This window comes from Helobdella robusta, assembly GCF_000326865.2.
Source record: "Helobdella robusta unplaced genomic scaffold HELROscaffold_86, whole genome shotgun sequence".
Taxonomy (NCBI): Eukaryota; Metazoa; Annelida; class Clitellata; order Rhynchobdellida; family Glossiphoniidae; genus Helobdella; species Helobdella robusta.
Window position 1 is genome coordinate 548206 of NW_008705495.1, and position 11586 is coordinate 559791.

The 11586-nt window shown below is 34.8% G+C and overlaps 2 protein-coding genes across 2 annotated transcripts; both read right to left on the bottom strand.

The window, feature by feature from the left end:
- Positions 1-458: 458 nt before the first annotated feature.
- HELRODRAFT_90657 (hypothetical protein) lies at positions 459-3769 on the bottom strand (the record flags this gene model as incomplete). Its single annotated transcript, XM_009032669.1, has 8 exons — positions 459-571; positions 737-883; positions 1234-1309; positions 1517-1605; positions 1744-1807; positions 2123-2337; positions 2717-2780; positions 3680-3769. Coding segments are annotated over 8 exons (858 nt in total), but the record flags the coding sequence as incomplete, so codon positions are not given.
- A 4919-nt stretch (positions 3770-8688) lies between these two features.
- HELRODRAFT_90592 (hypothetical protein) lies at positions 8689-9448 on the bottom strand (the record flags this gene model as incomplete). Its single annotated transcript, XM_009032661.1, has 2 exons — positions 8689-8847; positions 9338-9448. Coding segments are annotated over 2 exons (270 nt in total), but the record flags the coding sequence as incomplete, so codon positions are not given.
- Between the last annotated feature and the right edge of the window lie 2138 nt (positions 9449-11586).

Consider the following 11586-nt stretch of genomic DNA (forward strand, 5'->3'; position numbering starts at 1 on the left):
CTTCGACTCACTGCCTTCAAAAGAGCTGTTCCTCATCTCACCATCCCAATAGTCGTCACCACTGATGATGTTCTCAGCTTCCAAACCGCTTAACTGCATCTCGTTTAGGAAGTCGGTGTGGTTGTCGTAGGACGCCGTGCTCGCCAGGCGTAGCAACTTGTCGCCCTGTCGGTTTGGAAAAGTGGAAAAGATAAATTGAAGATTCAGTTCTTATGGGTTTATTTGACTTAATGCATTGTTAATGTTGAAATTTCATTCCAATTACCAAAATAATTTTCAGGACAAAAGTTTTTTAATGAACAGCATTAAAACTTCATATCCAAGTGCCAATACAGTTAATGCAAAAATGAAAAAGAGAGAAAGAAAAAGAGAGACAGAGAGTAAAAAAAAAATACAAAATGAGAAAGCTAGGACTATAACTCAACTCGCATGACAAGAGTTAATAAAATCTTTTTTTATTAATTTTTTCTAACCTCAATCACTAAGTACCTCCCTGGATCTCTTGACATGATGCTAAATTCCGTTTCCAACTCCGCAAACGATGGCCTACTCTCTGCGTGCACCAACCAACCTGTGGTCCAGAGTTTTGTAGGAGAAAATATTTGACAACATGTCAAAAAAAAAATAAAATTTTAAAACCAAAAGTCTCATATAAGTAGTCCAATACAGCATAAAATACACGTTAAAAATACCAAAATAAGGTGTAAAAAATGAATAAAAGCAACGCTAAACTAACATTTCACCATAAGCATGTAAACATCAATAGTGCAGATAGGTGGCTGGGACAACCTGTTCCCATTCTCCAGGTACTGGGCCATATCGATGGCTTTGATGTTGTCGTATGGACGATCACCACTTGTAAATAATTCCCACAATGTGACACCTGGTGGAGAAAAAAACATCGGTGAATGATGATCATTGTAAGCAAGATGGCAGTAGTGTGGGGTTTATCTTGACGGGTAATCATTTCGTGGATTCAAGTAGGTTTGAAAAATTTCAGGTTAGTCGAGAAATACATTACAAGATTTATGCTATAGAAACAAACTAATGAACGAACGACTGAACAAAGTCAATTAATCAATCAATCAAACAATCAATCAATCATTTGATCAATCAATCAATCAATCAGCCAATCAATCAATCAATTAACCATCCAATCAACACAAACAAACAAAGTGAAGTTAATATGAGAGTTGTAAAAATTCATTTTTTAAATTCAGGTACGCAACTCACCATAACTCCACACGTCACTTTTGTGAGTGAAAACGCGGTGTTCGATGGATTCAAGAGCTATCCATTTTATCGGCATCTGAAAAAATAAATATTTTGGGTTTAAAATTTTAAAGTTATAATTATATTAGTAATAAATAAAAAGAATAATAGTAATAATGAAATATTACTGCTGCTACTACTGATGCTGCTGCTACTTTTGCTACTTGTAGCTACTTTTGCTACAAGTAGCAAAAGTAGCATCAGTAGTAGCAGCAGTAGTATTTGTTTTAATAATAAAAATAACTTTTCCGCCAGTGGCCAGATAATACTCCTCGCAGTTCAGCAACTTGGCCAGTCCAAAATCAGTTATCTTCACTTGCGATTTGTTGTGCACTGAGATGGATTAAAAAAAAAAACTTTCATTTATAAAATTAAAAATATTTCACTTTTATAAATTTTCATAATAATAATAATAATAATAATAATAATAATAATAATAACTGTAATAATAATAATGTGCCAGGAACGAACCCAGTATATTCCTGGCAGCCAAATCTCTGTGTACGATTCCTTTCTGCTCCAGATAGTTCATGCCCTAGTGATGGTTTGAAACTATGTATATTTTAAAAAAGAGGTCGCCAGTCAGAGACAGACGTTATGACCAAAAAAAGAGGAAAAGAAGCCAAAAATCTTTAATAAATTCACCCCCAGGTCAAAAAAATTTGCTATTTACGTACATATGCTGCCTTTCAAAAGTAACATAGTTCACAATGCGGCCCTCACAGCAAAAAGTTTGCCCATTCCTGTTATAGGGGCAAAGCAGTGCCAGCAATCTTTCCTCCAACAGTCCGCTCATTGTTATGATGCATTTGCTAAAAATGACGGAATAATACTTAATTTAGAGGCGTACCCTGGCTATTTGGGTGGCCCATTTCAAAAGAGTTGAACTATCGGCTTTGTTTTTTCTGATATATTCGAGGAGGGATCCATTGTTGACGAGAGGGGTGATCAGCATCATCGTCCGCGCCATGCAGACGGCCAGAATTTTTATGCAACACGGGTGCGTCACTGACGACATGACTCGAGCTTCGTCCAGAAGTTCGTTCTGTAGACTGGTGGATGAACCTGATTGAAAAAACGGAAAGAATGGCAACTTCGAAACTTTGCCATTATCTATATTTTGTTTCGCATCTTCCAGGTTCAAACACTTGTTCATTCGAACAAACGGTCGAGTTCTAAAGATGCAAACTAAAATTAGAAAATATTAAGATAATCATGACTTGGTTTCAACCAGAATAACAACTACCAAAAAAACATGAAAATTTGAATACGGAACTAGATCTAGCTAGCTGGGTTTCTCAATTCTTATATAAAAAAATAGTTTAAACAATTATAAAATATAAAACAAAACGACAACAAAAATAATAACAACAAAATTAATGCCAAATTGATAGGGCCCAAAGGATAGCCCCAAATGGGCCCCGAAATACAGTTCAAACCATACCTTCGTTCAGGACCTTGATAGCCACGGCCACTTTGATACGCTTGCCGACAGGCGACCAAATTCCCTTTGGAATTAAAAACAATAAAAAAAATAATAATAGTAATAATAATAATGAGAGGTCCTCTCATTCTTCGAATGAAGATGTATTAAAAAAGTCCGGTTATGAAAGAGGAAATTACTACAGATAATCCGAAAGGGGGAGTTAAAGTTTTTTGATCACATCATGCGGAAGGAAAGAATGGAAAATCTAACAACTACTAGAAAGATTGCAGGGAAAAGAAATCGCGGTCAACAACGAACAACATTCGCGAAGTCCTTGTGTCACTTGTTGAATATCACCACATTTAGACTACTACAAAGTGTTAAAGATCGGGTTTTGGGGAGGTCGATGGTCGACAATGTCCTGAAAGGATAAGACACGGGAAAGAAAAAAAGAAAGAAAAAGAATAGTAATAATAATAACAATGAAAATAACAGAAATAACAATAGCAATAAAAATAATATGAATTTTAAAAATAATGGTGATGGTAATGATAACAGTTGATGCTATTTTTAAACGGTTTTCTATTGAAGAAAAAACGTCAAAAATGCTCATGGAAGTTTATTATGAACGTTATCAGTATTTCGGTTAATATTAATACTGACGATTACTAACTACTTTCCTATCTGTGGTTATTGTTACTTCTTCAAATTTGTCAACTAGTCTTTAATTACTCAAACTTAAATTGAATACTTAAACATACAATAAACTACCATTTTGAGTAATTTAGATAATTTCTATTATTTTTATTGCTATTGTTATTCCTGTTATTTTTATTGTCATTATTATTGTTATTATTACTATTCGTCTTCTTTCTCGTGCCTCACCCTAATTAATTTTTTTTAAATCATTTAAAATAATTTTTCAAACTTTTTTCAAACCTATGTAAATTATTTTAATTACACAATTTAATATTTGAATACTTTGTAGACAGTCCCGAACGCTCCGGATCCAATTTCCGGTCCTCTCTTTAGTTCCGACTCCTCGATCAACTTCAGGACCGACAGATCCGGTTGAACTTTTGTTAGTGCAAGAACCTTGAAGAAAAAATATACAAAAATAATTTTTGATATACATTTTATTTATTTATCATGAGTCAGAAAAATACAAAGTAAAATTAAACAACATTGAAGGGGGGGCAATGCTACGTCCACACTCACCTCCCCTGCGGATAGCCCTTCAATTTCCGCCTGCAACTTCATCTTGTTTCTTTCCAACCTGACTTTCTGCCTCCTAACCAACAGTGTGATGATCGCAAGGACCACTACCAGCAGAACGACAACTCCGACCACTGAGCCGACTATCACGTTCGTCTGATTACCTCTGCCGATGAAATGTAGTAGATGGGTGGGGTTGTTCGAGTGTTGTAGTTGTTGGGTAGAGTTGTTTTTTTATGTTAGTTTTTACCAGCAGGTCGGATTAACGCCAGAGATGTTTGTTTTGGTAATGTAAACCGAGAAATGCATTATTATGATAAATGAAAAAAATTAGGAGTGGCTATCGGTTGTGAGATGGTGTAAAGGTTAAGACGCTTGGTCTTGCTTTTGCAGTGACAGTGACTTTTGCAAGATAATTGATTAATTAATTAATTAATCAATTAATTATTTATAATTAATTAATAATAAATAAACGAAATAGAATGATTTGAAGATTATGATTAAACGAAATATGCAACTTAAAAAGGTCTAACAATCCTGCCAAGGACGCTTCGAAAGGGTTGTCCTTTTCGCAAATCTTGTGCCTCACCCCATCGTCCAATATGACGTCATTACTGTAGGGCGTTTGGTCGGGGCAGTTGTCTACGCAGAGAAACTGTTTCAAAAGAAAATTGGCGTATATTTCAATTTCTACAAGAATAACTAAGAAATTTAAAAAAATTTCACTAAAAGCTTTAAAAATTGAAGATACTTCCGAAATAATTATTTCCCCAGACGTACATTTCATGAATGTGTAATTGGAAATTTATGAATTCAAAATTTTAGTTTATGAATCATTAATAATAATTTCTGAGATTTACATTTTACTTATTTATGAACTTCGTATAATAAATCTAAACAAAATTCGACAATGGAGAGACTAACTTTAGCAGTTTCGTACAATCTGTGTGTGTCCGTGGCATTTCCTCTGCTTTCTTCGGCGGTTCCATCAGCATTTCTTCTGCTCCGCCTGGAGTCGTCAACACCCAGATTCCACTTTTCCACATCTTCCTCGTCGCTCCCACGCATCTCAGTCTTGTCATCCAAGTCAGGATAGTATCTTGAATTTCTATAGTTTGTGTGATAATTATGGTGAAAATTATGGTGAAAATCATGGTGAAAATTTGAGAGTTAGCTCAAAAGGTAGAAGCGTTATTGTCTGTTTGCCTAGTTCAAATACTCTCTAAAACTCAAAATATATCGTGTACCTTGTAAGTATGATGTGTTTGTATGTAGGTTACGTCATGTGGTGTGGATTTTACATGCAAATATGCAGGTTCATATTAATATAAAAACTTAAAATAATAATTTTAATTAATAATTTATAAAATTAAGATTAATAAATTAGCATAACGATAAAGAAGAGAATAAATCTAGAGACTTGCAGGTGATGCACTGATTGCTCTCAGAGCCAAAACAATCGATACATTGGTTGTGACAACTCCTGCAGACTTTTTCTCGATCGCTATAACTGGCTGTGAGTTTGAGGAGAAAGCGTTTAGAAAATTTATAGATTTGGTGACTAAAAAGTAGCTTGGTCATCTTTTTTTTTAAATTTAACAAATTGCAGCAATTTTTTAGAGAATGGATGAAAAACGCGAACAAAAAAAACAAATAAAATATATCAATGCGAAAATGCAAACTATTAAATTAAATTGAAATTTGACACTAAAAAGAAGACAAATGCCAATTAAATTTGATGAAATATGTAAAAAATAATAGTATTGTAAGTAGGCGTTAAGAGACCTGGCGGGCACTTGTCCACACACATCCCTTCATATTCAGCGTATTTGCACTCGCACTGACCATTATTATGACCATTGTAGGACTTAGTGCTCTCTCCCGTGCAGACCAGACATTTGTCGTCACATTTGGCACACGTCATCTGAGGTTTGCACATCACATCCAATAAAAGTTTCCAATTAGGGCAATACACATTTTTTTTTCTACAAAAATTCCACGAACCATCGATTTCTTGGTAAGATTTCCACTGTTATTTGTGAACTGAACTTGAATAAGTTTGTTAAAGAAGCCATCGTCGCACTGAACATTACCATCTTCGGACAAGAGAACGCACGTTTTGTTGTTCTCGAAGTAGAGGTAGCAGTTGTTGCACCCCCCATTACCGTACGAAGGGCCCGGCCCACTGCAGCCATCCTTGCACGTTTCTGCACAGGGCTGGCATAGTTTCGTACTCTCGTTCTTGTAAGAATTACTGGGACAAAATTCAACACACGTGGAGTCGTTTTTAGCGTTCAAACAACTGTTGCACATAGTTGGACCCTTTGAACGAGCAAATGAAACGAACAATTTGGTTGGTAGTTCTCACATTTAGTTATATCAATTTAACGTGAAGATAAAAAAAATTGACAAAAATTATTATTTTATATGAATATAGTTAAATATTTTCATAATAATTTTTTAAAAATTTGTGAAACTTCACATGAATATTTAAATGTATGAACTGAGAATGAACGAAATGGTCAGCCTGACCTCTCCTTTGCATCCTCCCGTGCACTGGGCATCACAGTCAATGCAGTTCCTCCCATCTATGAAAAGATTGCTCAGATCGGAGCACGAATTGACACATTTACCTGTTGTGAGGAAAGATATGTTAATGAGAATAATACTGAACGAAAGTTTTATGTTCTGTGGGTGATATCGGACTTGCTCTAACTGATATTTGTGAAGATATTTTTCTGCATACCCACTCAAATATTGAATCGGATTCGTAGTTTAAGTTGTAATAAAGTTTTGTCATTTGTTGCAAAGAATTTTCTAAACAAGTTAACCTTACATCTTAACTAAAGTTTAATACTGCTTATGTCTATATAACGATGTGTTTTACAAGACTTTGTACAGTTTTGTCGGCCAAAGTAAGAGGTAGTAAACAACGTAAGCTTAAAATCAGTTTCAGACGGGGTTGTGAACAACGAGTTGAAAAATTTCATCCTGCATAATTTTTTTAAAATGTGCAATTAAAATTCGCAATTAATTAACTTGACCTCCGTGGTTGAAGTGCTTGCAGGCTTTGCAGTAGTTAGGATCATTTTCGGCCCAACACAGTCCATCGCATTCTTCGTGACACTTCATTACTGTTGCAGTTTTTAGCGGTAGAAGTTTTGGTAAAAGTTGGTATAAAGGTTAAGGTGCCTGGCAGTGTTATTTCTGTGACCGGGTTCAAATGCGTAGAGATTGCCGTCTTTCATGTATGCGCTGTGCGTTTGTCGTTAATACCTCTGAGGAATGATAGAGAAAGAGTTGTGGAAAAAAGTTTGGCGTTCAACAAAAGATGATTTAAAAAATAGTGCGAAAAAGAGAGGAGATGAGATATTAGTCATTTGATATTTATTGTTTTAATGTTTGACTTCTGTGTGATACGTTAAAGAATAGATAAAAATGAAAAAAGCCAGACCAACCACAATTTTCCGAATTGTTATTGATATCGTACGTATATCCGGGATTGTCGTCAATAATGCCTGCAAATAATTCCTTGCTAGCGTAACAAAGTTTGGGATTATTTTTAAGGACCAAGACATCTCTCCCTGGATCGCTCCGGACCAATTTCAGTTTCATCATACTGATCCGGACCAGTTCTGGATTCAAGTTGATGCGAAGTCCAGAATTTTCGATGCGTTCCAAATTCGGCAAATTAACTTCCGTAAGAGCTTTCATATCTGAGACAATTAAGCCAAATCCTCTATACCCGGCTCTGTGAGATATTTGAAAATGAGCAAAACATCACGTCTTCCATGTGAACATCATAGATTCAAACAAGTAGAAGATGTAACTTTGTATGTATAGGAATGATTCATTTTAATATATGATAAAAAAAATTCATTTAGCAGCCAACTGACTCATTGTATGCTTGTCCTCTGATGACTCTCAAATTTTTCAAAAAATTCAAATTTTTCCTTGTCTTGCTGCCTTGTATCCAAACATTTCCCGTCACTTCAGTGATTTCGCCAAAAAGTGTATTCAATCGACTGTTTATCCTGCCGGTAGTAAATGGTATCGAAGGGGCAAGATGGTTAAAACTAAACCCTACAGATGAATAAAATCAGTCATCGTCATAGTCATTTTTTACTTTTCGAAAGTTTTCCATGACAACATTAGGTGGCCGTCCACAATGTTGCAACCTTCAAAATTCCGGAGCTCTTCCTCACTGTATTTTTCAATATTCTTTCCATATTCCATTTTGCAGACTGTTCGATAATGTTTCATCATATGCACTATATGTATTTGTGTTATACTATATATGAACTTATCGTATATACCAATATATAATATACACATATTTATATTTGGATATATGCATGTAAATGTGCATGTGTGTGTTCTTGTGTTTGTGTGTGTTCTTGTGCATGTGTATTCTTGTGTTTGTGTGTGTAGGCGTGTATGTGTACGTTTGTGCGTGTGTGTGCGTGCGTAAAAACTACAAATACTTTAATTTTTTTTCTATTTAGGAGATAGCGAGGGAGGCTAATGAACGAACTGACCTTTTGGGCACTTATCCATACAGGGCACACAGGTGTTGTTGAGGTCGCTGTAGAAATGCTCTGGACACGTGTTCAGGCAGTCCTCGTTATGTCTTACCGTTAAACCTAGAAAATGCATATTTAAAATAATTTATTCATACTTATACAAAGAGAAAGAAAAAATAACAGAGAGAGAGAGAGAGAGAGAGAGAGAGAGAGAAAGAAAGAGAAATAAAAAGAGAGACTTGTATAAATGCACTAAGGGGAGTACCTACCAGGGCATTCTTCCACACATTCGAATAGGTAAGCGTATTTTCCATTGTCCGTCCTCTCATACTTCATTGTGTGCTGGTTGTAGTCGTAGTGTGGTGGGCATTTGACCACGCATGTGCCAGAGTTGTTGTAGAACCTGCATTTCTAATTGTAATATTCATCGCGAGACGAGATGATGTAATGGTGGAGGCGACTAATTCTGCTTCTGCTGTGAGTGTGTTCGAATGGAAAAAAATCTCATCAATTCACATGTAATCATATAGGTTGGATCAAGACAGCTTGACGAGAAGAGCCAAATTTTTAAAAATGTTAGTATTTTTATAAATATTATTATTATTAATGTTTGAGCTCTTTGAACTCTATGAAGACATAAAATCAAATCAAAATAGATAAATAAAATAAAATAAAATATAATAAATTGTTAATATTGTAATAAATTGTTAATATTGTTATGCACGATCCTCCCGTGCTCCTTGCCAAAGGTAAGTGCATAGGAGTAAGAAATATATTTTAAAAATAGTTTACGCAGTGTTCCTATCGCAATAAATTCCGTATGAGGAATAATAATAATTATTATTATTATTAATGTTATAATAATAATAAAATTATTATGATTTACTCTCCTCCAACTGACCTCACACCGATCGAACTGTCCAGTGCATCCGGCCGCGCAATCCTTGCTACAACACTGGCTGGGTTTGTTGGGCACGCATCCAGTGGCACACTCCGGATCGCATACGACCTTATGTACTGATGGTGATGAATGGATGGATGAATGGACGGACGGACGGACGGATGGAGAGATGGATGGATGGATGTATGGATGGATAGATGGATTGGATGGATAAATGAATGAATGGATAGATAGATATATAAATAGATAGATGGATGGTTGGATACATAGATTGAGATGTACACATAAGACTGTGTGCTGATTAAGGTTAATGGATTGAATGAATGCATGAAAGAATGTTTGGATAAATGTTAAAACCAATCAATCACATGATCATACCATTAAGTATTACTTTAATGCATTGAGAAAAACTCAATATGTAAATAATATTTATAAATTCACTTGAAACTATTTTTCAAATTAAATTTTTAAATATAAAAATAAATATTAGAAAATAATATTAAGAAGAAACTGACATGTCTGACATGTGTTTTCATCCCAGCACGACTCACACGAAGGACAAGCTGAACCTGACAGGTTCGAGGGAAATAAAAATAAAATTATGGATAAATTATAACTTAAAATGTTGATAAAATACAATTCAATCATTCGATTATTCTTTTGTACATTCATCCAATCATCAATCTACTCAATTTGCTCATTCATCAATTCATTGACATCCATTTAATTCAGTGGCATATCTATCCTTCGATTCACCTCCGTTCATCCAACTATCCAACAACTATCCAACAGTTTATCCATTTTACCAACAATCATTCATTCATCCTCATCCTTTCAATAATTCATCCGGTGAAACTGAAAACAATCCTTGATAAACTGACAATTTCTGGCATCTATATCAGTAATGCTAATCGTTCTCTTGGTGTTGATAGCAAAGAAATCATTCCAATTGATTGTGTTGGCAAAGCAGAGCCTGTTGTTTTCTCTTATTACAACACCCTGCCTTTGAATTTCTGAAGGAAAATATTAGAATGATTAATATCGTTATTAAGATAACTGCCACTACTACTGCTTGATGCTGCTGTGGCTACTACTATTGCTACAACTACTACTGCTGCTACTATTGCTGCTGCTACTATGACTACTAATAATAATATTTTTATTAGGACAATAATAGGCCTTACCTCTCAAATTTGGAAAAGATATTTTTTGGAGGTTTTGGTTGTATGCAATATACAAAGCTGTCAAATTATAATGGTATAATATAATATGAATTAGGATTTGTAATTATAATATTTTTTAATCAATCAATTATTCATTCATTCATTAATTCATTCATTCATTCAGGCGGTTCGGCAGCTACGTTATGTTATTATTTTAGCGAAGATCTCTTTGCATTCAAACCCGGTCAGTGCAGCAGCAGAACCAGGCATCTTGCCCGTTACGCCAATAGACTCACCAGCTTTTTCCATGAAGTTGTGTCCTCTGATGATCTTCAAGTTCTTCATGCTGAATGCTGTCATTTCGTGGTTTAAAGCAAACAACACAGCTCCGTTGACCTGTAGTATTAATAAAGATTCATCAATTCATTCATTCATTCATTCATTCATTCATTCATTCATTCATTCATCCATCCATTCATTCATTCATTTGTTAGTTCGTTCATTCGTTCGTTCTGTCATTCATTCATAATTTTTTTTACATTTAATTGAAAAAAATTAAAAAATTAAAAATAAATATTGGAACAAATTACGTGCAAAAATGCCAACCTCTTCAATTGAATCTAGAAATGATAAATCGTACGAGCCATCTAAGCCAACAATTTCTACGTTGTTTCTAATGACAGTGCAATTTGCATATGTCTTTTTAAAAAGATTGTATCTGAAACTGTAATTTTTTGGTTGGTTGGTTAATTGGTTGGTTGGTTGGTTGGTTGGTTGGCTAGTTGGTTGGTTGGTTGGTTGGTTGGTTGGTTGGTTGGCTGGCTGGTTGGTTTGGTTGGTTGGTTGGCTGGTTTGTCGGACAGTCGATTGAATGGTTGGTTAAAAAACAACATCATCATCACCATCATCAACAACATCATCAACAAAACATACTCATCATCACTATCATCATCATCAACAACAACAACAACAACATTATCATCAACATAAACATCAGCAACAACAACATATTCACCATCATTATCATCAACAACAACAACAACATTATCATCAACAAAAACATCATCATCAACAACAACAACAACA